Source organism: Triturus cristatus, chromosome 8 (genome assembly GCF_964204655.1).
Source record: "Triturus cristatus chromosome 8, aTriCri1.1, whole genome shotgun sequence".
NCBI classification, from domain to species: domain Eukaryota; kingdom Metazoa; phylum Chordata; class Amphibia; order Caudata; family Salamandridae; genus Triturus; species Triturus cristatus.
The window spans coordinates 860,103,315-860,130,280 of NC_140591.1; the positions used below are offsets into that span (position 1 = coordinate 860,103,315).

The following is a 26,966-nucleotide window of genomic DNA, read 5'->3' on the forward strand; positions in this document are numbered from 1 at the left end:
TGGAGTTCTGGAGGCCCGGGGGGACGTAGACTGAAACCAGGGTAAGGGGCTGCCCCTCCCACCTCCCAATCAAACACACATAGCGCCCTCTGTCATCCGAGACTATCTTAGTGATCTCCACCGGAAGGGAGGTTCGCAGGAGAATGCCCACCCCCCTGGAACCAGTTGTGAAACCAGAATGGGCTACGAGGCGATATCCCCCCCTGTTCATTGCATGACAAACATTACCAACCAGATGCGTCTCCTGGAGAAACACCACATCAGGAGTCAAACGACGCAAATATTGCAGCACTACACCCCGCTTGATACGGTCCCCCAACCCATTGACGTTCCATGACATAAGCCTCAACCCGTCCCCCCCCATCCCCTCCAATAGATCAAGGGTCCCCCAGCCTGCAGCACAGTTCCCAGATGTGGACAAAAATCAATACCTCGCCCTGTAAACAAAAAACACACAACAAAACAACCCCTCCTCCCCCCCAACCCCACCCCAAGTCCAACTCCCCCCACCCTGCACCCCTGCGGGCCAAAAAACCCCCCCAACTTGCAGTGTGCCTGTCGCCCCACTAACCCCATTCTACGAAAAGACCCCGGAGGAGGAAAGGGACCCGTCCCCGCCCGCCCCCCTCACAGGTCCTGGTGAAACACAATATACAAAAGAAGTAAGACCCAACTGAACAGTGCAAAACGTCAAAATCAAGGACCAAAAGTCATTCTAAAGGGGACCCGTCACCTGCGGTGCCCGCAGAGGGTCCGGGAAGGCCACCTCCGTCCGGCAGCGAGTCCAGCCAGTCACTTGCGGCCACAGGAGAGTCAAAAAAGGCTGTCCGATCCCCATGTTCCACTCGGAGTTTTGCAGGGTAGAGCATCGAATACTTCAGGCCCAGCTCGCGGAGACGACGCTTCACCCCTTGGAATCCCATCCGCTGTTTCTGGACCAGTTGCGTGAAGTCCGGGTAAAAATTGATGGTCGAGTTCTCGTGACGAACCGGGCCGTGGGTCCGTGAGGCCTGCAGAATAGCGTTGCGGTCCCTGTAGTGGAATAGTTTGGCCACGATAGGCCTCGGGGGGGCCCCCGGCCGTGGCCGACCGCCCGGAACTCGATGGGCCCGCTCCACGGCAAAGAACTTACTTAGGCCAGCCGGGGACAACTGTTGCAGGATAAGTTCCTCGACCACGAGGTCAACCGGGCGGCCGTCGGAGGACTCCGGTACACCTATGACGCGGATGTTGTTGCGTCGGGCCCGTCCCTCGAAGTCCTCAAGCCGCCGGGCCATATGATCGTTGACCACCCTGATGTCTCCAAGCGCGGCCCGCAGATCCGACACCTCCGCACCGAGGGTGGAGGTCCGTGTATCGAGGGCCTGGACCCTCTCGTTAGTTTTGGAGAGGTCGGCCCGGATCAGGGTGACATCAATCGCGACGGTGTCGATCTTACGGGCCAGGGCCTCGTATTGCGTGGCGATGGTTTCCCTGATGCCAGCAATGGCGCCCATAATGTCCTGCAGGGAAAGTTCCGTAGAGACTTTCGTGCCTCCCCCTGCAGCGTCCGGGGGGAGGCCAGCAGCGCCAGGGGACCCTCTGCCCTGGGTGTAGCGGTCCATGTTGTTGCTCTGGACCGCTCCCCCGCGGAGGGAGGCCTTGGTCTTGCGCCCCTCGGGACCCCCTTTGCCCCCCATGTGAACACGGTCACTCAAGGGGACCTCCAATCAAGAGGTGTAAGGGCACCAGCAAGAAGACCTCAAAATGTCGGTATAGGGGGTCCGAGGCGATAGGCACTCTAGTGGCAGGTGGAGGAAAACCTCGTGCAGAGGCCCAGGAAGCACCTCGCCACCCCGAGCGCACCCGCCAGCTGGTCTCCTGAAGTCCAAAACCGAAACCGAAAGTGGTGGATCGGCAACTGGCACCGCGCTGAAGCCGCTGTTGTTCAATTGCAGCCCGGCCCCACGGGTCACCTTCACCCCGGTCACCTCCGTCGGGTGGGTCCCAAAAGTTCCGACGACGACAACTCAGGATTCCCAGGTCCGAGTTGATTTTTGAAAAGAGATATGTGCTCAGCTGGTCTTCATCTCCCAGATTCCATAAACCACATCAGGATATTCTCAGGATAAATTCCGAGGAGCAGAAAGGGTCCGGGGAGCCCTGTGCTCACGCGACCATCTTGGATGCGCGCTAGGCTCCTCCTCCCTTGGCTATATATGTTGATTCTTTTTAAATGTGATGTCTGCACTTTTATGGCAACTTTGCCGAAATAAAGTTTTCTGACTGACTGAACGTGGGTCTACCAAGCAGTGCTTTAGAGCGGACTTGAAGAAATAAGGGCTGTTTAGGCCTATATGTATTCATTAATATGACATGTGTAACCAATTGGGCCCTGCACCACTAGATATTGACCGTCAAGGTCAGCAATGGTTGTGATGTGATGAAAGGGTACTTGCTTTCTAATATTCATAGCAACTCCTCTAGCGTAGGACGTGTAAGAGGCAAACTATTGGTAGGAGCCCCATGCAGCATGTAACCGCGACTTCCTTCCAGGCAGTAAATGAGTCTCCTGCAAAAGGAAAATATCCACCTGATGTGGTTGAGATAAGCAAGAACCTGTCGGCATTTTCAAGGGTTATTGAGACCTCGAACAGTCCAAGTGACACATTTTATGGTGAGATCACAATAATCGTGTGTGTTTACCATAAAACGTAAGGAAGACGGAACTATGAGGATAATGTAAAGAGACTGCAAATCTCATGCTTAAATGTAGTATTGGTTTGCTGTTATGTTAAACCACCCTAAACCCCCCACCCAACCCAGCCACACCAGGACCTAACTCCTAGTGATAGGCCCAAACATTGACTACAATCAGCTCTAGAAGAGAAAAACAAATATTAACAAGTATCCTATTGCATAATACAGAGCCCGGCCTAAAGCAAGGGGCGACCAGGGCACTGATAAGGAAATTGTAATCTGCCAACCAGTGTTGAAGCAAATAGTGTAAACGTTAGTACTCAGCGGTAACATACGCGAATCGGTCAGGATGAGTAACTCACAGTGGGATCTAACTAGAGTCAATTAATGCTAGTGCTACATCAGCCATAGAAGAAAACCCAGATTAATACAATTAGCATGAAGGAAAATAACAATCCATACACTGCAGTATGTATGGCAAGTCGAAAATGTTTTTTTATCGCACTTGCATTTTGGCCAACGAGATTGACGGTCGTTTTATTTTAGAACGAGTTCATCAATAACTCGATTTTGCTCCTACTTACCTTGAGACATTGCAATACGCAAAAGCAGAATATTGATACGGCAATACCGATTGGATTGCCAGGTAGTGTTGGAGTTGGAGAAAGCGTTAATTATATTGTCGTGGGCAGCAAACTAATCCATAAATTGTTTTGCTGTTCCAATCATAGACTTTTAATTGCCATGATCCTTTGGACATCAGCAATGAGATTTTGAACTATGTATTCTGTCTTAGAAAAATAAGAGACCGTGTAGAATATCCATCCATGCCCATAACTGTCTGAAGAACAATATATATACACAAATATTTTCTTCCGATTGTTACATCATTGTTTGCGCGAGACGACCTTCATTAGAGTCTCTACACCAATAGATAAACTTCAATTTTGTCCTGAAGATCTATCTAACTTTCATGGAAACGCCCGTCGACAGTTTTCTGCACATTTTTAATCTATTTGCAAGTATATTGTTTTTTTCATGACATTTTTTTTATGACATACATAAAGAGAATGAAATTCTTATATTGATGAAATATTTTTTTTTTTAAAACATTATGTTCGAGGCATATGAGCTGCAGATTACACATTTTTGCATAGATCGCCATCTGGTGTTGGGCCCGGATGTTTGCAGTTTGTTTTTCCTCTTGGAAAGTCTTTGGAAGTCACGAGGTCGGTGACTCCTCCCTTGGATCGTATTGCGCATGGGCTTCGGCTCCATCCTCAGATTGTTTTTTTCTGCCAATCGGGCTCGGATGTAATACTTCGCGCTCCGGTGCCGAACATTTCCAGTTCGACGATCGAAGCGAAATCCTCGCTCATCGCGGTATTGTTCAGATCCTGATCTCCTCAATCACCTTCTTTTCGACACACCTTTGATTCCAGTCTTCGACGGCGGCCTTCGGGCCTATCCAAGCTCCGGTCCCGGCTGATGGAAAGAACTCCATTCAAGAAGTGCCCTCGATGTGGGTCCAAATTCCCTCACACCGATCTTCATGAGGTGTGCAACCTCTGCCTCTCCCCTGAACACGAGGCTTGAGACTGTCCCGCCTGCAAGTCTTTCAGATCGAAAAAGACTATTCGAGATCGAAGGGCCAGACGAAACATGGCACACTCCTCGACCTCCGTTCCAGTCGACATCTTCGGGGACGACGTCGAAGCTCCGGGACAGCAGCACACCGAAGAGGACCTCGTCAGTGCTTCCGAAGCCGACGACTCGGATGTGGAGGACATCACCCCGGCGCAGAGGGTCGTGAGTACTGTACCCCCTCCCACACTGACACCCAAAAAGGCTTCGGTCACGCCTTCGCCTCCGGGCCTAGGCAAGACCAAAGACACTGCTTCAAACACCCCACCTTCGGGCCCGGTGAAGAAGCCTAATAAGCCTTCCGGCGGCTCGGGCTCGAGCCAGCCTGCCAGCGGTGTCGATAAACACACTTCAGCACCGAAAAAGAGACCGGCCTCTACCTCGACACCGAGCTCCGCACCAAAGTCCTCGGTGTCGAAACCCAGCCTTTCGGTGCCGACCAAACATCATAAGGGCCTCGGCACCGACACTCCCGCGCCGAAGCCTACCTCGGCGCCGGACAAAAAATCGGAGGTTCCAAAAAAGCACGGCACGGACAAGCCTAAAAAGCCATCGGCCCCGAAATCTTCGGCGCCGACTGAACAAACATTGTCCCAGGAACTGTTTACACCGGATCCTTTGCAAAAGACACTTACCAAGGATCCAAAAACTGGACATTTGGCACTTTCTACTAAAAAGGGACATTTGGACAAGCCGGCTCCGCCTCCACCGAGGAAAGACTGTGCTACCTCCCCTTTCAGAGTGCCTTCCCCACCTCCTCCACCCCCGCCCCCTCCGCTTTCTCCACCCCTGCCTCATCGCTCTCCGACCCCGTCTCCAGACCATGATGATCAGGGGGACCCATACTATGATCCAGGGGATGTGCTACAAGACCCCACCTGTCAGGTTCCGCCAGACGAAGTCCTCGGGATTGTGCCGATGCTCAAAGGGGTCCACCTCTAAACTGCCCCAAGTCCGAAGGGCAACAAACTCGGACTAGTGGGATAGTTAAGTGGGGGAAGGAAAGGATGGGAACTGCAGGGAGGGAGACCTGAGGAGACACAAGAACAGTAATTAGTCCTAACTGCCTAGCCACCACACCCGCCTTGCTCGTGTACCTCTAGCTCCACCTTTTGGGGACCCTTCTCCCTACCTGAAAGAAAAAGGCGGAAGGCTGGCACAGGAAGAGAGGTGAGGGTGAAAGCACACGTCCAACCCAACTGCTAGGAAACGGAAGAGAAGACATACAGTAATTACACCTCTAGATATACAGGGTAGGACCTACTGTTCATTGCCCTAGAGCCCCTCTCTAGACACCTACCCTTGAGTAAGGATGGCTAGCAGTGATGTGCAGACGATTGGCTATCGCTACCCCCTCACACGAATCTCTCTCCTAGTGAAGAAATAAACACAACGAATAACGTAAAACAGGGTCTGATCACCAGACATGCATTATCCTCGTTGGCATCATGATTCTCCCCAAGAACATAGAATACGGAGCGAATCAGCTCTTGATGCAAACAGTACACGATTGTAACACACACTTGTTCCAAATGAAACCTTCAAGGTTTAACGGGAAGTTCCCATCCTAAGACCTTGGGAAGTGGTAGAGAGTATGTGAATCTATACAGTGCATGAGTCTTTCTCTGCCAGAGCCTTTAAAGTACGGACTCAGCAACAGAGAACAAATGCTAGCAAGCCTGCTATTTTACTTAACAACACACTCCCCTGCACGAGACGCCAGCCGGCCCTCTCACCAACAGAGGGGCGATTTCAGCAAAGGCAGATATAGAGCGGACTGGCCACTCTAGCAAAGGCACCTTGTACCCGGATAAGTCTCTCCGCACGAGATGCCCGACCGCAATCTCACCAACGGAGAAACCGGAAGCTAAACACAGGCCTAGCGGAACACTGGAAACAACGGTGGAGGCTATGGTGCATTAATGTTCCTCTGCGTGAAACGCAAGCCTGCAATTTCTACAACAGAGGAACTCTCAGGAAAACCAGCTCTCCTCCGGATGACAAAGTCTACAGGAACATGTACTCACGGTACCGCACAACACCGGGAAGACTTGGCCCACGGAAGGATCTCCAACGGCGGCAGGATTCAAACTCCATCCGGAACTCGAATCAACGGCCCCGCTGTATCAGCGAGGAACTCCTATATCCGGGTTTGTACGTAGCGTGGCTCACGTGGGACGTGCCGACGCTACGCATGCCGGGAAAGGTAGTTCGGGCAAGGAGCGCGACATTTCCTGGTAACGCCGGCTACGTGAGGCCGTCAGTGTTTACCGGGATCGCTTCGTGACACCACCACCTACAGGATCCCCAGACCCATGGGACAATTATAATAATCCAGACATTCCAGATGTCCCGCAAGATGACCTTTATCCATCCAGGTCATCTCCACCAGAAGACTCATTAGGTTTTCACCACCTACTTCAGAGGGCGGCACATTATCACGGGGTAGAACTACACACTGACCCAGTAGAGGAAGATTTCCTCCTCGACACCTTTGATACCGCACATAGGTCTACTTCTATACTACCTGTGCTCAAGGGGGTAATAAAACATGTGCCAGAGGTTTTTAAAGACCCAGTCAGGGCTGGGGTCATTAACCCACGCATAGAGAAGTATAAAGCTGCCCCCACAGATCCTGCCTATATCAAAGGGCCAGCGCCACTGGATTCCCTAGTGGTCTCCACTGCACGGAAGAGGACAAACTCCCAGGCGTCAGGCGAAGCACCACCACCTGACAAGGAGTCAAAGCTACTGGACGCGTCACAGGCAGCCAATATATGGCGTATCGCCAACACTCAAGCGCTATTGGCCAGATACGACAGGGCGCATTATGATGAACTAGAAACCATCATGCACCATCTCCCAGAAAAATACAAAAATAGGGCCAATGAGTTAATTCAAGAGGGTAAGACCATAACTAACACCTCTATACGATGTGCCTTAGATGCAGCAGACACAGCCTCCAGGGCCATTAACACTGGCGTCCTCCTCCGTCGCCATGCTTGGCTGAGAGTTTCAGGCTTTAAACCTGAGGTACAAGCCTCCATATTAAGTCATCCATTTGATCAAGAACATCTATTCGGCCCAAAGGTAGATGAGGCCCTTGAGAAGATGAAGAAGGACACAGATACGGCGAAATCTATGGGAGCCCTGCAGTCACACCCTCCTAGGCGCTCCTTTCGCCGCTCTTCCTTTCGTGGCACGGCCAGAGGCTACTCCTCAGATAGCGCGTCCACGTCCTACAAATCCCCTGCTCAATCCACCTTCACGAAGGGTTATCAAAGAGGCGGCTATAGAGGCAATAACAATAAAGGCAGAGGCAAAACAAATACCGCCCGCTCTGCCACACCGCCTACCCAATGACCACTCCCCTGCTCCCTCCAGACCATCCCACTCCAGTCGGGGGCAGGTTACAAAATTTCCTTCACGTCTGGGAGACCATCACATCAGACAGATGGGTGACCCAAATTATTCGTTCAGGGTACTGCCTAGAATTGACATCTATCCCCCCCCCCCCCCCCCCCCAACATTCCACCCAGGCAACGCCCAATGTCACAAGAACATTCCAGGTTACTAAAACAGGAAATAATCTCCCTCCTACAAAAACAGGCGATAGAACAAGTCCCTGCCAATCAGCAAAATTTAGGGGTCTACTCCCTATATTTTCTGATACCAAAAAGAGACCAGACTCTACGACCTATCCTAGATCTCAGACCTCTAAATGCTTACATACATTCAAACCATTTTCACATGGTAACCCTTCAACAGGTTCTTCCACTCCTCTCCCAGAACGATTTTCTCACCACTCTGGACTTGAAAAACGCATACTTTCACATCCCAGTACACCATGCTCACAGAAAGTACCTCAGATTTGTAGTGGACGGGCAACACTACCAGTTCAAAGTGCTCCCATTCGGGGTCACAACAGCACCAAGGGTATTCACCAAGTGCCTAGCGGTAGTGGCGGCACACCTCAGAAGACAGCACATTCACGTCTTCCCATATTTGGACGACTGGCTAATAAAAGCCACGTCCTACAACCAATGTGTACATCACACCGCCACTACCATCCAACTACTTCACTAGCTAGGCTTCACAGTGAACCACCAAAAGTCCCAGCTAATACCTTTCCACACAAAGCAATACCTCAGTGCCACCATAGACACCTCAAAAGCCATAGCCTACCCCAATCCTGCCAGGATTGCAAGCATTCAGGCTTTGCGTCAAAGATTCATACCTCAACACTCTCTCCCAGCAAGAGTTTTTATGCAACTGATAGGGATGATGGCCTCTTGCATTTTCATAGTGCCCCATGCAAGACTCCCGATGCGTCCACTCCAAGAGTGGTTAGCGCGCCAATGGAACCAGGCCCAGGGGCAACTGACAGATCTGATGTTGGTAGACGGTCGCACCCATCGCTCTCTGCAGTGGTGGAACACCACAAATCTTTCCAGAGGTCGACTGTTCCTGGACCCCGTTCCACAAATAATCCTAACAACAGACGCATCGCTCTCCGCCTGGGGAGCTCATCTACTACACCTCACAGTGCAGGGCACATGGACGCCGCAAAAAAAGTTACTCCATATCAACCATTTGGAGTTACTGGCAATCTTTCTAGCCCTAAAATCCTTTCAGACACAGATTTTAGGCAAGGCAGTCCTTATTCGCACAGACAACATGACGGCCATGTACTACATTCAAAAACAGGGCGGCACACACTCTCCACAGCTCTCTCAACTAGCACAGAGCATATGGAGATGGGCAATTCCTCACAAAATCTTTCTCCTAGCACAACATGTCCCAGGAGTCTTAAAACACCATGGCAGATCTGCTCAGCAGACAGACGCAGCAGATCCACGAGTGGGAACTTCACCCGCAGGTTCTTCACCCGTTCTTTCAGATGTGGGGGCATCCACAGATAGACCTCTTCGCCACCCACGAAAACAAAAAATGCCCAAGCTTCGCCGCCAGATACCCACACCCATTGTCCAAAGGCAATGCGATATGGATGAACTGGTCAGGCAAATTTGCGTACGCCTTTCCACCTCTCCCACTGATTCCATTAGTGGTGCGAAAGCTACAACAGCACTCCCTCAAACTGATTCGAGTAGCTCCAACATGGGCCAGACAACCGTGGTACACCACGCTGCTGGAACTCTCGGTAGTGCCACACCAAAAGTTACACCTCTCACCATGCTTCCTAACCCAGAACCATGGATAGATCAGACACCCGGACCCAGCTCAGCTCAACCTTGCGATCTGGCTCCTGAGATCCTAGAATTCGGATACCTTAACCTTCCCCCCCGACTGTATGAACGTCATCAGAGAAGCTAGACACCCTACCACTAGAGCCTGCTATGCTGCCAAGTGGAAAAGATTTCTTGTTTATTGCCATAACAACACAATCAACCCTCTAGACGCATCTATACAACACATCATATGCTACTTACTCCATCTACAAAGGTGTAACCTAGCATATACATCCATTCGGCTACACCTCGCAGCAATTGCCGCTTACCTACAAAACAGACAGCACCTATCACTTTTCAGAGTGCCTGCCATTAAAGCCTTCATGGAAGGCCTCAAACGAATAATTCCCCCCAGAGTACCACCCTCACCTGTGTGGAACTTAAATATAGTTCTCACAAGGCTAATGGGACCGCCTTTCGAACCTTTGCATAAATGCAAACTGCAATTTCTCACATGGAAAACAGCTTTCCTTGTAGCCATCACTTCCCTTAGAAGGGTCAGTGAGATACAAGCACTTACTATACAAGAACCTTTTCTCCAAATGCACCCGAACAAGTTTGTCCTCCGTACCAACCCAAAATTCCTACCCAAAGTCATTTCACCCTTTCATCTAAACCAATCGGTAGAATTACCGTTTTTTTTCTCGCAACCTCAAACTGTTGCAGAAAGGGCTCTACACACACTGGATGTTAAAAGAGCCTTACTTTACTATATCCAGAGAACACAACCTTTCAGAAAGACAAAACAACTGTTTGTCTCTTTCTCTCCACCACATAAAGGCAACCTCCTCTCTAAATCAGGGATAGCTAGGTGGATTGTAAAATGCATACAGATTTGCTACCATAAAGCAAAACGCACGCTATCTGTTCCCCCTAAAGCCCACTCTACAAGAAAGATAGGGGCTTCTATGGCTTTTCTAGAGAACATCCCATTAGATGATATCTGCAAAGCAGCTACATGGTCAACACCGCACACTTTCACTAAACATTACTGTGTAGATGTGCAAACCAAGCAACAAGCTAGTGTGGGCCAGGCTGTACTAAAAACACTATTTCAAACCACTGCAACAGATACCGGTGGTCGCCGCTAGGGTTGGGAACTGCTATATAGTCTATGCAAAAGTGTGTAATCTGCAGCTCATATGCCTCGAACGGAATATGATACTTACCTGTATGCATCTGTTCTTGGCATGTAGAGCTGCAGATCTACACACGCCCACCCGCCTCCCCGGCTACCTGTATCTGTTCCAGTCTATCTTATTTAGATACAACACACGTGGGTTTCTTCACTGTTATTACTACGCTCCATCTTTCCCTGTTGGCGAAAAACAATCTGAGGATGGAGCCGAAGCCCATACGCAATACGATGCAAGGGAGGAGTCACCGACCTCGTGACTTCCAAAGACTTTCCAAGAGGAAAAACAAACTGCAAACATCCAGGCCCAACACTAGATGGCGATCTATGCAAAAGTGTGTAGATCTGCAGCTCTACATGCCAAGAACAGATGCATACTGGTAAGTAGCATATTCCTTTTCAGTTTACATGTAGAAAATACAAAAAAAACAAATTGGCATCAGATCATCGATGTAGGCATATCGTTGACGGTATTAATGGCATATAGGACAAAAGGCAGCATCAGGGAGGGAAAGGTACAATGGAGAAAGAAAACCAATGCGGACATTACCGGGGTCGACCCTCTCGTACCCGGCTGGGCTCAGACCCATTGGCTATATCTAACCCACTCTCCTCGCTGTCAGTTGTATCCTGCGAGGAGGGCTCCCCCTCTGCCAACCCAGAGGTGCGCGTCACGTCAAGCCATTAGGTCTTCTTGCAGCTTCTCGTCCCTTCGGGTGAGTTTCATGTGGGCTTCTTCGGCTAGGGACCATTCACTGACATCTTTAAGCCAGATGGGCACTTCTGGGGCCCTCTGCCCCATCCAAGTTGTAGCTACCCTGCACCTAGCGAGCACCAGCATTAATTGTAGGAGCTTATAAGGGAGTTTCTTTTTCTTGGGCTTCTGGACTAATGCAAGTAAACAATGCAAGGGTTCAGGTGTCAGCTGAAGGCCTGTGGCTGCAACAATCCTTCCCACCACCCCCACCCAAAACTACCTGACCAGTGGACAGTCCCAGTACAAGTGTAAAAAGCCCGCTTTCTTTGCGGCACATCTAGGGCATCTATCTCCCCTGTCACTAGAGATGCGTTTCAGGGATACAGGGGTTAGGTAGGTGCAGTGTAAGAAGTTAAAGTGCGTCAACTTAAACCTGGTGTTGCATGAAACTGTGCGTGTGAGGGAGCCTATGCGTGCCCATTGTTTCTCTTCCAGCTGGGTAGTGAGAACCTTCTCCCTGGCAGCCCGAGACGGCGGTACTAGGGGGGTGGTATCCTGTTTCATAGCTTTGTACGGGAGAGAAATCAATTTGCGACCCGTACTGCATGAAAGAAGGATTTCCAGGGTGTGCGTCGGTGGTGGGATATCCGGGTACTGAGGCCAGGTGATTTTCACCCCATCTTGAATTCCCCGGAAGTGTAGGAATTGGCCCTGTCCAAGGCCAAAGTTCTCTTCCGCCTGCTCATAAGTGATGATGGTCTCATTGGGAAAAAGATCGGCCAGAACTTCACACCCACCCTCCCTCCAAGGCTGAAAGGACAGGTATTGCCCCATGGCTATGAAGGGGGCCAGTATCCAGATCGGGAGCTTCTTGTGAAAGGCTTTCTCAACAAACCGCTGCCATATACCAGCTGTGTGTCGCACGATATAGGGACGTGTCCGACCCCCTGCCCTGCATCAGTGCTTCCTGCAGCGTCTGTGTATCCACCCTGTCAGAGAGAAGGCGTTTCTCCCAATTGTCTGTGAGCCAACGTGCCGCATGTTGTAGATGGGCTGCAGAATTATATAGGTGGAAGCGTGGAGCTTCCAGACCACCCTCCTCATAGCTGCAGATAATAGCGTTGAGAGCTACCCTACTGCGTCGGCCCGCCCAGAGCAGAGACGTGAGTAACGTGTTTAGAGGTTTAAAATCTCATTGCGGTAACAGACATAGTGAGTCCTGTAGTACGTATAGTGTCCGAGGAAGCATCACCATCGTAGAGATGGCCAGCCTGCCCATCAACGAAAGTGGAAGACTGTTCCAAAATGACACCGACTGCAGTAACGACGTGAGTATGCGGTCTACATTCTGGGCTAGTGCCTGTGAGTCCGTCAGGACCACCTGTATCCCAAGGTAATCGAACTCTGTCTGTTCCCAGCGCATCCCGAGGTCTGGCAGATTCCCCAGGGGCACTGAGGCCAGTCCCACCAACGGAAAGATCAGGGACTTAACCACGGTTAAGTCGTAATCCAGAGACCTCCCCAACCCGGTCTAGCTGGCGCAGCAATACCGGCCGTGCGTCCCGGGGAGAAGCCAAGTAAAACAGGGCTTCGTCAGCATATAGGGAAATAATATGACTCGTGTCACCCACTCTAATTCCCCACTGTTCCATGTCAGTCCTGACCCGGACCGCGAAGGGCTCTATGGCTAGGGCGAACAATAAAGGCGAAAGGGGACACCCCTGGCGTGTAACCCTTCCCAGTTGCCACACTTCTGACCTCGCGCCTGCAAGTTTTACCCTAGCGCGGGGAGCCGTATACAAAATGTGAATCCAGCTTCAAAATTTGGGACCCAACCCCACAGCTCGTAAGACCTCAAGAAGTTATCCCCAATCCACTGTGTCGAACGCCTTGGCACGGTCAATGGATACCAATACCATCTGCATCTCCCGATCCCGCACCTCATGCAGAATGTGATTCAGCCGTCGCTGATTCATAGCCGTGTTTCGTCCTGGTATGCTAAGCGAGAGGCCAAGAGCTTGCACAAGATGTTAACCTCTGTCTTGATCATAGTGATCGATCGATACGATGAAGGCTCATGGGCATCCCCTCCCGGCTTTAGAATCATGGATATTTTCCCCTGTGTCATGCTCGGTGGGAGAACTCCGCGTTCAAATGCCTCGAGATAAACCTGCAACAGGAGTCTGGGAAGTGTACCCTTGAATGCTTGATAGAACTCCGGGGGGAACCTGTCACTACACGGGGATTTGGCTCTTGGTAGGTGCTTCAGGGTGGATTGTACCTCGCCCAGTGTTAGGGGTTCGTCAAGTTCCTTCTGTGCTAGTTTAGGGATAGGACGTAAGGTCAGATCATGAAGGTAAGGGAGAGAGGACGCCTCGCAGATTGTGGGGTCTGCGGTATACACCAACTGGAGATGAGATTTAAGGACCCGCAGCAGTCCCACCTCGGAGTGCACCAGGCTCCCGTAAAGCCACAATTGCATCCGGGGCGTGTTCCCGCCGGAGAATCCAGGCCAGAAGACGGTCCGATTTATCTCCTTCCCTATGAAGGCGTTGCCTGTACTGTGTGAGGGTGTATTTATCAAACCTGTCTGAAATGTCATGGATGCGTTCCCGGATGTCATGTTCCCCTATCCCTCCCCGTTGCGTCAGGGGCCTCAAAGGTCTGTACTTCCAAGAGGTGGCGTTCCTCCTCCTGCAGCTCTAGTTAGAGCTGCTTCGATCCCTGCATGTAAGGCTTATGCATGGCCCTCTCACTACCGCTTTCAGGGCTTCCCACTTCATGGCCTGTGATAGGTCCGACCCACCCCAGTTTAGGTCAACATAGTCAGTTATGGCAGTTTCTAGGTGATGCTTCCCCACCTGGTCCTTGAGAATATCTGTCAGCAACCTCCAAGTCTGTGGGCGACATATCGGGCCTCAGCAATTAACCACACACGCCACAGGGGAGTGATCAGATAGGAATCGAGCTTGATGGGTCACCTCAAAGGACATAGTCGCATCAGGATTTGCGAGTAAGTCCCTATCCAAGTGACTATGTCTATTATGTGTGGATGAAAAACAGGTGTACACTTTCTGAGTTGGGTGTCTCTGGCGCCATACACCCTGGACTCCTATATTCCCATGACCTCTCGGAGTTTTGTCATCATCCTTGGTTTCGTGCCAGTGCGGGGTGGGAACCTGTCAAGGACTGGGTCTAGGACACAATTAAAATTCCCCATCCAAAATAGTGGAACCTCCAGCTCCGATACCAGAACCTCCTGCAGGGACTGAAAAAAGTCTGGGTCACCCGTGTGGGGCATAGGTGTCCATTATGGCAACATCCCTACCATCTAGTTTAGCTCTAAGGAGCAGATTTCTCCCATGGATGTCAGCTTCCACATACTGGATGGCAAATGGGACCCCAGGGGCCACCCACACAAGGACTCCCCTGACATAGGTAGTGAATGAAGTGTGGAAAACCTGTCCCTGCCATTTCTTTGCCAATTTCTGAGCCCCTTCGTCCGTGAGGTGAGTTTCTTGGAGGCATGCTATTAAGACCTGATGTCTGCGTAGGAAGGACAGGACCCTGTATCTCTTGTTGCATGTACCCAGCCCCCTCACATTCCAGCTTAAAAATTTAAATCCCATGTATGGTAAAGTAACCAATCCCTGTGTGTTCCGTGTCCCTTATAGCTACCCAGGCCCTGTACCCTAAATGCGATACATACAATGCCTGAAAAAACCCCAAAACACCCCCCTAGGAACACCCTCCCACGAGCAATGTACTGACAACAAAACATGCAGAAATGCCCTTCCCATGCTGGTGCCAGGACGTGCACAGCTGACCCATTAGCCCAAACGGGGCAAGAACTACTTTACAAAAGAAGAAGAAAACCCCCCTCCCCTAAGTCCAACTCCTCACACAGACCAGTCGCCTCATGGCATAGTTCAATGTCCCGGACTGCCCAAATATGTACCCGTGAAACACTCATGCCAGATTGATTGGCAATCCAACCAAATGCTTACATCAGCAGCACAATTTAAACAAATAATTCTCCCAAGTCCCTGTGAGGCAATAATCGCAGGCCTCTAAGGTCTGGCCCCCTCCACCCCAGCAATAGGAAAAGAGAACAAGCATTGGCATAGCCAATAGGTCTCGCTTTTGGGACCTTATAAGTGTTTAGCCACGCAACAGTTGCATAACTAAATACTGATAAGGTCCCAAAAGCGAGACCTATTGGCTATGCCAATGCTTTTTTCTGTTTATTACTGCTCTGTAGTAATGGCGGCGCACGGGTGCCACCATTACAACATAGAAGTAATAAACAGGAAAAAGAACCTGGCTCACGGAGAACATCAAAGCGGCCGTGCGGCCGTGAAAGTGAGGCTCCCGCGCACATGCACTGTAGCTCTAGGCTACAGTGATAGCACTTTTTTGAGCCCTCACAAAAAGTCTCGCCAGACCAGCGCATGCGCTGGGTCAGGCGAGACCTAAAAAAGGATATCATCTTCAGGACGGTGCTGTAGTGGGCGTAAGCGGGTCCATGACCGTTTCTGGAATCACATGGGTGGTGGACAGGAAAGTCTCTGGTATCAGGCTCTCCTCAGGAGTCTCTGTCACAGTCTGTGAGGGAGGGTCGTCGGAGTCCGATGACTCCCCACGTAGGGCGCTGTCGTCCCCCACCGTGATCCGCTGTCTCTCCGCTTAAGAGTCGTCTTCGGCCTGACTCCTGCATCTGTTACTGCGGTTCCTAGGAGGTCTAGTCCCCCAGGTACTCCGGGATCCCCTTCGCTCGCGCTGGGGGAGGGCCTCTCCCCTGATCTCAAGCCATTCCCATACCTATTCTGGAGAGTCGAAGAATTGGGCCTTCCCATGTGTTATAACCTTGAGTTTCGCAGGGTACAGTAACATGTACTGTAGGTGGAGTTCACGCAACTTCTGCTTGATGTCAAGAAAAGATGTCCTTTGTTCCTGCACCTGGCAGGTGTAGTCCGGGTAAATAGACACCTTGGCGTTGTCGAATGTGAGGTCTGTCGCTTCTCGTGCTACTTTCTAGATACAGTCCCTGTCCCAATAGTTCAGGATTTTGGCAATGAGGGCCCTGGGAGGAGCCCCGGCGGCGGCAGAGGAGGAACCAGCGACCTGTGGGCTCTCTCCACCACAAAGACCTCCAACAGACCTGTGGGGCATAACTTAGTATGCATCCAATTCCCCAGGAATCGCTCTGCATTGCCCTGTTCCAAGCGCTCCGGAATGCCCAGGATCCTGATGTTGGTTCTACGGGCCAGCCCTTCCACTTCCTCCGCTCGTCGTTCTAGCGCTCCGGTAGTGTTGGTGAGCTGAGAGACCTGTTGTTTCAGGGAGGCCACTTCCCCCTGGAGCTGGACGATGTCAACCTCCCCCATGGAGACCTTATCTGCCACCTTCCGCAAATCCGCCCGTAGTAAATTTACATCGATGGAGACTGTCTCAATTTGTCTTTCCAGGGCGGTAAGGGACCCCTGTATCGCCTCTAGGAGCTCAGCTTGAGACAGCTCATTGGAGGCATCTCCCTCTCCATCCTGGCCCGTCTGTACTGTGTGATGGTGTTGGGGTTGGAGGCACGAGGCAGCCTGTCCTTGCCCATGATGTAGGCCTTAGTGAAACACACAGGTGTCCGCAAGTGTTGCAATCGGCAAACCCAATTTCCCTTTATAGGGCTATCGACAGCGGACTTATGACCCTCCTGTAGGTGTCACCAGGAACGCGGGGGCCAGGTCAAGCGCGAGAGTGCCCACGCCCCTGCCCAGCGAATCCAGGGAGCCCAAGTCTGTCAAGTCTCAAGGGAGGGCCAAGCGAGTGGTCCAGCAGTGACCCTAGAGCTGCTCACCTCAAAGTTGTCGCCAGCGCGAGGTATCCCGACCTGTCATCTGCCTTTGAGGGCCCGCATAGTGCTCCCGAGCACCAGAATTGCCTCTGTTGTTGTCGCCAGGCAGGCAGTCTATTTGAGGGTTTCCAAGAGGGGTCAGGCAGCCCTGCGATCTCCGAACGGGGCAGGCAGAGAAGATAATGGCCCGGGCGGGCGGCTTCCCACTTGGGGCAGGATTAAGTATCCTGCGTCAAAGCAGCCACCGCCTATCAGAGCCGCAGCCAGGCAGTGGTGATTTACTCGCTGGGGGCCCCAAGAGCCAGAGGGCCCCCATGCGCCAGCAGGGGGATCCAAGACGTCTCCACCAAGGGAGGCGAAGCAGCCCGTCGCGCCGTACCTCAGAGGCGCAGATTCACCAGTCCAGCAGGGCCGATCGCGATCCCTCGGCCTCAGGAACTCCCCAGCAGGTCAGAGGGAAGAAAACAACCGCCCGCCACCTCCGAGTGGCTGCCGACGAACACCGGTCCTCCGAGGCCCGTCTCGCGGCTCAGCCTACGTTCCGCAACACACTTCAGGGCCGTGGGGCGGGGCGCAGGCCCGCAGTGCACACAAGGGGACCCCCAGCGATAGTGGGCACCTCTGCAGCCGACATCAGGGCCTCCGGACTAGGCAACGGCAGGCCCGGCCCCCAGACGCACTCCAGGCCGACCCCCGGTGCCTCGCGAGGCCCCTCTGGGATCGTCCTACTCTCCAAGGCTCAGCAGCGAGAGCTGGGGTCAGGAGATTTCAGGAGGCCCCCGATGGCAGAGGGCACCTCCTCCGCAGCCGCCGGGGTCGTGGGGCAAGCGGAGAGGGAATCACTGCCCTCGAGGCCGGCGGAGACCTTAGGTTGGCATAGGTCTCGTCCCCGGCATCACGTGATTTCAGCTGGCCGGGTCGACAGGCGCAGTGCTGCTTCAGCAGATTCAGGGCACTTCCTCAGACCCGTTTTCCCCCAGGACCACCCCACAGCATGCAGAGTTCCAGCAGCACAAGGGGGGCTGTCGTGGGCGTCAGCAGACAGGATAATGCAGGATTTGGTGGCTGGCTGGTCGGGAGCCGAAGGAGCTCATGTCCTGTCGGCCATGTTGCTTGGCCACGCCCCCGATGAAATCATTTTGACATGATCCTGCTATTCTATGCATTTGTATTTTGTTAATATAAGAGCAATATCAAGATTTTTTTTTTAAGGTTTTAATAAAAATATGATATATTCTATTATATGTTTTATACTGAATTTATTGATTATCATTGCACCATAACACAGCAGCCTGTAAGTCAATGTTTTCTGTCTTAGCTTTCCCTATCTATCTTGTCTATTTAGTAGAAGTTGTTTATATCACATAATCTTTAACTCTGGTTTGCCTGTATGATTTATTGTTCGACTAGGTTTGCTTTTTGATCAATTGAAAAGGGATCTCTTGCTTCGTGTTACACATACCCGTCCCTTTTCTAAGTACTAGGGTACCTCCCTCATATTTTGGCGACAACCACTCCACCTCATCAAGAGGCGAACTGTTGTTGACAGTTTCCTGAGAGGGAGGTGTTCCTTGTGATGGAGGATTTTTCTGTAAGAAAGCCAAGGCTGCAGTGGATTCAGTGAAGATCTTGTATGTAGAGGGTCTTTAACAACCAGTATAGTCCGAGGCAGAAGGGCTGTAAGGCTATTGGAACATTCCACCCACTGAGGGTCGAATATTCTAAATTAAAAAAGGAGAAAAATAGAGACAAAACTTGGAATGTTGGAGCAGAATGCTTTATAACAGACATTATAACCCTGGAGCTACTCCATTGTCTTCAATGGAGCTCTCAACATTTTAATGTTCTAATATAGCCTTAGAGCCTGATGTAGTGGGCTCTACCGGCCATTAAAGGCCCATTCCAGTGTTAAACGCCCATGCCGAAGGCAAGGGCTTTTAACAAGGAAACAGGTCTTTAATGGCTGGTAGAACCCGCTGTGAAGGGCTCTAAAGCTATTAGAACATTCCGCCCCTAGAAGGTGGAATGTTCTAATTTGTAACACAAAGGCCTCACGGAGCCCGAGGAGGTTGAAATCCCCTTGGGCTCCGTGAGGCCTTTGTTCAGAAAAACAGCTGTGAACAGACATTGGAATGTTAATGCTTCGGGCTTCTACCAGCCATTATAACCCGGGAGCTACTCCATTGTCTTCAACGGAGCTCTCAACATTCCAATGTTCTAATTATGCTTACATTTCCAACGTAGTATTGCACTGTCAAATAGCGCTGAAATCACATTCAGTGAAAAAATGATACAGATATCCGATTAAAATGTAAAACAAGATGGCTCCGCAACAAGAAATAATTGATTGATTGATGTGAAACTTGTATAGCGCAACTGGTGCCCTACGGGCATCCTGGCGCTTTAGACTTGAGAAACATACCAAGGGGACAGTGGGAGAATCAAGGGAAGGGCGCAGGTTTAGACTTTGGGATACAGCCAGGTTTTAAGCCCCTTGCGAAATTCGAGCAGGGAATTGCACTGCCTCAGATTCTGAGGGAGTTTAAACCACTATGCTGAAAGCCCTTCCGCCCACCCTGGAGCGTTTAAATCTCGGGACTACCAATAGACCAGCTGTGGATGAACAGAGCTGCCTGATGGGTTGATGACGAGCAAACTTTGCCTGTAGGGGGACTGGACCCAGTCCATGCACTGCTCTGAAAACCAGACACAAGGACTTAAAGGAGACCCTTTCCTTAACAGGTAGCCAATGTAGGTCCCTCAGTGCTCCAGTAGCCGAAGAGCTGCGTCGCCTATCAAGAACTAATTTGGCTGCAGCTGACTGGATCCTTTGCAATCCCTGGAAGATATACTGCGGGGCCCCCAAATATAGGGAATTGCAATAGTCCAGCCTGCTTAGCACCGTACTGCGTACCACCATAGCTCGCGACTCCCTAGGAAGTAAGGGTAGAATGCTGCGTAGCAGACGTAGAAGGGCAAAGCAAACGTTAGCGGTCTTATTAGCCTGGGATACCATCCGGAGGTCATCATCAATAATCACCCCGAGATTGCGTACCTTGCTGACCGGAATCAGAGGTACTTCCTCTGGAGTAAGTCTGAACTCAGAGGGAAGATGTTTAGGTATCCTGGATGACGAGCAGAAGACCACCTCCGTTTTTCCTCTATTGAACTGTAAAGAGTTCCTTCTGAGCCAGTCCGTGGTCTGCTGCATACATTGCTGGAATAAATCCATAGACAATGCGTCATCCCCTTCTAAGGAGAAGGCCAGCTGTGTATCGTCGGCATAATTCACCAGGCTGACTCCAAAAGATTTAATTAGAGGGAACAGGGGCCGCAAATAGATGTTAAAAAGAATGGGACTAATCGCAGATCCCTGCGGCACCCCGTGCACAACTGGAGACCTGCTGGAGAAGAAAGGTGTTAAGGTGACTACCTGCTGTCTACCTTCTAGGTAGTACTGAAGCCATTGCAGCGCCCTGCCTTTAACACCTATCAGCTTTAGTCTCTCCACTAGAACTGGGTGGCTCACCGTGTCGAACGCGGCCGACATGTCGAGAAGCACTAAGATCATGGCATTCTCATTGTCGGCACTCATTCGAAGGTTGTCCAGCATGGTAGTCGGAGCCGACTCAGTTCCATGGCCAGGACGAAAGCCAAACTGGTCACTGTCAAGCAGGTGGTTCTCCTCCAGAAAGCAGGACAATGTCTTGCTCACAGTTTTTTCTAGGATTTTCGCCGGATATGGTAAAAGCGAGATAGGCCTAAAGTTAGCTGGTATCAAGGGGTCCAGATTCGGTTTCTTAATCAGTGGGGTCACCACTGCTAGTTTCCAACAATCCGGCACAGATCCAGCCTCCAAGGACTGGTTACAGATCAGCCTCAGCCATGGAAAGGTATTACGACCATATGATTTCCATATTTTGTGAGGGAAAGGATCTAAAGGGGAGCCAGAGGACACACTTTGTACCAGGCTGTCAAAGGCCACTTGAGATAGAGTTTGAAAGCTGTCAAGGAACGCAGTCAGTGGTAGATCTCCATCACCCGAACTACCTATTTCCTCAGTACCATCCTGAGTGTTGTCCTGTAGCGTGTTGACTATGTTAGCGATTTTTTTCCTGGAAAAAGGAGGCAATTTCATTACATAGGGCTTGCGAGGGAGCTACTCTATTATTCATGCAAGCCGGGGTAGAGAGGTCCCGGACAATCCTAAAAAGGGCTTTAGTCCCGTTCGATGCCTGAGTAATTGAGCTGGCATAGAAATCTGCCTTGGACCTCAAGATTAGAGCTTTGTATTGTTGTTGAATCAGTCTCAAATCTTTTTTATCGAACTCGGCATCGTTTTTCCTCCATTTCCTCTCTGCTTTCCTTCGGGAAACTCTGAGTTGTTGAAACCCTCGTTATACCAGGGTGCTGACCTTTTTCTCCCCTTCTTTAGTAGCTTTACAGGGATAATTTGATCTAAGATCTCAGTTATATGCCCAGTGAATGATCTATAGTTTTCATCCACTGACCTGGCGAAAGAGAAGTAGCTGACATCCAGAGATGTTGTTAGGGAGTCAACTTTGGCCAGTTTGGCCCATTCTCTATCCTTCCTATAGGAGAACTGCTGGCTGGACTTATTCTTCAAACAAGGCATCATAATGCTCAGGCGTATAAGAGAATGGTCTGTCCAATTCAGGGGTGTTATATTTAGTATCCTAGTTGTCGCTGGATTAGCGAATACCAGGTCCAGGATATGCCCCTTCTGATGTGTTGGACTTACCACCAATTGGTGGAGATTCAGGTTGGTACATGTATACTGAAGGTCCCGCAGTTGGCCACAAAGACCTCCATCTTCTCTGAGGTTAAAGTCACCTAGTATAATCATATTAGAATGCGCAAGTTTTAGGTTAATAATAGTGTCGACGAGAAGGTGAAAATGTGTGGTCGCGCCCGGGGGCCTATAGCATAGCATCCCCGTGAGTAAGCTCCCGCTAGGAGACTGTAATGAGAATCCCATTATTTCTATCCCCCCTACCTCATCAATCTGAAAGGGTATAAAGTCTAGAGTCTCTTTGAAAATCAATCCCACTCCACCTCCTCTACCCGTAATTCGAGGTTTGTGGATGATTTTATATCCACTAGGGCAGGCACTGCTCATTCCTACAGTCGACTCTGCAGTGGTCCACGTTTCCGTTATGAAGAGTGCATCTAACACCAGGTCTTCCAGGAGGCCCAAGATCTCCGAGGAATGCTTAACAAGCGAACGGCTATTTATCAGCCCGCAAGTGAGGGTAGTTCCCGTTATTACCTTAGCACACATTGTCGGGAGGTTGTAACCTTCGGATATATTCAACCGCAGTAGTTGTTCTCTGCCATATGTCAACCGCCCTTGGTGGCCTTCTAAACGGGCAGCGTTGCTAGCGCTGGGAGCGACCGGGGCGCAGATGGGCTTGCCTCTGGCGCGCCTTGTGCGCGCCCGCTGCGCGCGCGCTGCGCGCTTGCATTTACCGACTTAAATAGGTCGGTGTAGATGTTCCCCAGCAGCTAGGACGCCTCCCAAGATGGTGTCTGAGGATGGCAAAATGTCAGGCTCCCTCACAAGATGGCGCTTCCAGTAATAGCGAGTGTTACCACGCTAAACCAGCGTGTGAGATATCGTTTTTTACAGTGCAGGTAAGCGGAATGGCAGTGTGTGTGACAGTTTTGGCAAAACTATTAAAACGCGAAGTACACAATATCAGGGCAGACAATAAACAATTAAAAACGAGGGAGAGCAGCACCTCTCGGCGAAGTGAGATTTAAAACAGGCAGCCCCTTGTCATTCTTTCCCTTTTTTTTGCTCATTGTATTGTTAAAACATTCCACTAATCTTTCTAGAAAACCTAAGAGGAAAGTCAGACAGTATTGAAATTATATAAATCATTCTGCTTCTGCAAATGGAATCTTAGAATCACTGTTTTTCTGAAGGATCTGATCTAATATGCTGATGCTGGACTGTATGTGGTTGTGGTTCTGCTGTCTGAATTGTTCATTTGTTCTGGCCTTTCCTACAGCCCTGCAACAGCATTTAGCAGACATTAATGTAGAAGGGCTGGACAGTGGATATGGGCACTGGATAGCTAGTACTTCGGGATCAAGAGGCAGTATCTCTTCGTCAGCTGATGTAAGTATCTAGTGTGGTGAGATGCAATCATCTGTGGTGTAACCAGAGATTTCAAAGCTGGAGCCACAGACTGTATTTCCCCAAAAGAGTCCATCTGTTCTCTGCATTCATTCTAAATGTATTTTTATGTATTATCATATTATTTATAATGTTGTAACACTTTACATTTCAAGACCCCCCTCACAATTTCACCAATGTGATTCTCAAAATAACTGTAATTTGAAAGCAAGTTTCCCATACTGTAAGATTTAGACTACTCCTTGGTCCCAAGTCGTTTAACGTTTGAGAAGCTGTTTCCTTCATGACTTATCTGTGTGATTTGACTCTACCTTAGGTACCGATACACTGAAATGGACCTGAATTAGGTAGAGGAGGATATTCTCATCCAGAATTGGTGAGAGCATAGACTCATGCTATTTTTTACAGTGGTGATGGTTGTTGTCACAATTTTACATCACTTGGGTATGCGTTTGTTGGTCATTACGATGTGTTGTATGTATTTAATGGATTTTTTTCATACATTACAGATAGAAGACCAGACTGCAGTTGGTCTCGTTTACATACATACAAGATATAAGTATGGTTTATTTCTTCCACTTTATAGCAGTGTGACAAGACAGTGGTCCTGATGAATGCTATGAACTTTATGTCACCTAGCAGAAACATGTTGACCTAGTCAGATAGGAAATATTTTTACACCTATCGTCACACTACTTTTTATTGACATCCATTAGGAAAATTATTAAAGTTTGGTTTCCTTATGAGATGTTTTTAAGTCACTTTTGATTTGCACTCTGCCCCTCAGTCACTGTTTCCATTGGAATTACAAAACACCTCACGCTCCTCTCCATTGGGAGAGTTGTAGCCCACATAGTGCACCTTGCGGGCACTATGTGCAAGAGGGAACCCAATGATGAAGCATGTCACCCTTGTGGTGAGTGAGGGTTCTTGTCTTTAAAAAGCACATGCTCATTATTTTTTTGATAATTCAAACACATTGTGTTGTAAATCACTTAAGAATTTTCCATTAGGTACCTGTTGTGAGTAGGATCATTAGGAGTGGTACATTGAATGGTAATAATTCCTCCACTAGAGACCCTGTTGTGAGATTATATTACATCCTCTTACAATAAATCCAAGAGGAACACGGTGACAGTTTAAAAAGAAGTTTATTCCTCAGAAGTTCTCCTCCAGAGCCTTTTAGATAGTTGGTTTTTCCACAACCCTCTCAGACGTACGTGTGTCAACGTCTTCCACCTTACTCTCAGATTCAACTTTTTTTACCCAAAACCCTAGGTACATCTGCCTTTTTTTGTACATAACAACCCTGTTGGGATAGATTCCATATGCGGAATTCTTGAGTTCTTGTAGCATCGTTTAAAACCTTAATGGCACGTATAGGTTTAGAGAAACTAAGACCACCTCCACACATTGCAGGACTCTTTATCATTACCAAGTCTCCCACCATTACCTCTGTTTTCTTCGCCACTTTTCTCTTATCTAAACCTTCCTTCCTGTACTTCACCCTTCACTCCTCTCTAGCGTGTACCTTATCCCCACAACAAGTCTTCCAACTTAATGCTTCATATTTACACACCCTTGGTGGTTCGACAGTAGTGCTGGGTAACATTCCTCTGAAGAGTTCAAAAGGAGTGCTCCAGTGGTACTGTGGGGGGTAACTCTGTACATCTCTATTTTTATGAGTACTTCTATCGTCCTGTTCAGTGAGTTGGACTTTGCCATGGCTATCGTTTCCTTGAGCACTCTATTCAACCTCTCAGCCATTCTATTTGTCTCTGGGTGATAGGGTGCACATTATTTTATGCTGCATATCTCTTTTCCTTAGAAATTCCTCCTTTTCATGAGACACCAGCTGAACCTTGTTATCAGTAAGAATTGTTTCCAGCGTCCTCTTCACAAGTTCTTCCAGAAACGTGATGACCTGTTTGGTATCAATAGCCGTTGTGAAGCAGACCTTCCGGCCATCTTGAATAAGAGTCTATTACCACAATTGCATACACCAGCTGACCATTCCCATTAATGGACCCCAAGATGTCCAGTCCAACATCGTGCCAATGCCGTGGCGGCCACTCTCTTACAGCCATGAGTTGCACTCTTGTGCTCTTAGATTTGTCACTCATTGCACAAGGAAGACAATCACAAATAGACCTCTCTACCTGTTTGTCCATTCTCTGCCACTAATAAGATGCCCTAATCCTCTCCTTGATCTTGGTGATGCCCTGATGAGTCTCATGGGCTGAATCAATTAGCTCTTTCCTGAGATTATACAGAGGTACTAGTCTTGTGCCTCGAAATAACCAGTCCTTAGACACCCTCATCTCATCTCATCTCAACACACACACACACACACACGCTCACTCACTCACTCACTCACTCACTCACTCACTCACTCACTCACTCACTCACTCACTCTGGAGGTCTCTGATCCCTATTTCTTATTGCGCCAGCCATTCTGAATCAGTAACACCACTTCAGCCAAAACAACACCAGCAACCATTTCCTCACGCCATCTTTGCTCAGAAATGGCTTCACTTTCCAAAAAGCACACCCATACAGACTCATTCTCCAACAAATCATTATCATCAGACACCATATCGTTCTCTTTTGAAACAAGTCTTGAGAGTGGATCAGCTACTCCACTTTTCACGCCCGGATTATATTTTACAGCAAAACTGTATTCCTGTAGTGCAATGACCCACTTTGTAATGCGCCCAGAAACTAATTCAAGCCCCTTTTTTGTTAACATTTTTGACAAGGGGTTTATGATCAGTCCTAATCTCAAAAATCATTGCCCCACACAAATTTCTTTAATTTCCCAACTGTCCAATAAACAGCAAGTGTTTCGCTTTCCACCGCGGAATATCTGGACTCCGCATCCCTTAAACTCCGGCATATGAACATAAATAGTTCTCATGCCATCCGAACCATGCTGTGTAGAACTGCACCTAGTTCTTTTTTACCTGCATCAGTGGTTATGATTGATCGATTTTTGGGATCAAGGTTCCTCACATTGGGTGCAGAAGAAAGTCTTTTCTTCATCAGAAGAGACTCGATCTCACAACTACAATCCCATACGAACTTCACACTCTTCCTCAAAAGCTTTCTTATGTTTATGCTAAACTCTGCAAAATTCCTCGGAAACTTTCCATAATGTTCCACCATCCCTAAAAATTTCATAAATTCTTCTTTAGATGACGGAGAACTCCTGTTCTTAATGGTGGAAACTAGCTCAACCGTAGTGATGATATAACCCAGATAATTAATGGTATCAGTGCAAAACTTACACTTTTCCACTTTGATAGTAAGATTTTTGTCACATACCTTCCCTAACACCTCTCTGTCAGATGAGTGTTGTGTTCAGCTTCGTCTCTTCCAAACATTAGAATGTCATCTTGGTAGATACACACCCAATCAATACCTTTTAACACCCTCTCCATAACCCGCTGGAAGACCGAAGCCACAGAAACCAGTTCAAGTGGAAGCTTAACAAACCTGTAGGCACCAACGGGTGTAATAAATGCTGTTAAATCCCTAGAGGATTCTTCTAA

General features: G+C 49.4%; 1 protein-coding gene across 4 annotated transcripts in view; it reads left to right on the forward strand.

Moving 5' to 3' along the window:
* The window catches only part of TBC1D23 (TBC1 domain family member 23), a 558,574-nt gene that overhangs the window by 353,411 nt on the left and 178,197 nt on the right, over positions 1 to 26,966 (forward strand). For all 4 annotated transcript variants that reach the window (XM_085622378.1, XM_085622377.1, XM_085622376.1 and 1 more), the window contains exon 13: positions 23,288 to 23,397. In XM_085622378.1, coding sequence (XP_085478504.1) covers positions 23,288 to 23,397 — 110 coding nt within the window. The remainder of the gene's footprint in view (positions 1 to 23,287; positions 23,398 to 26,966) is intronic.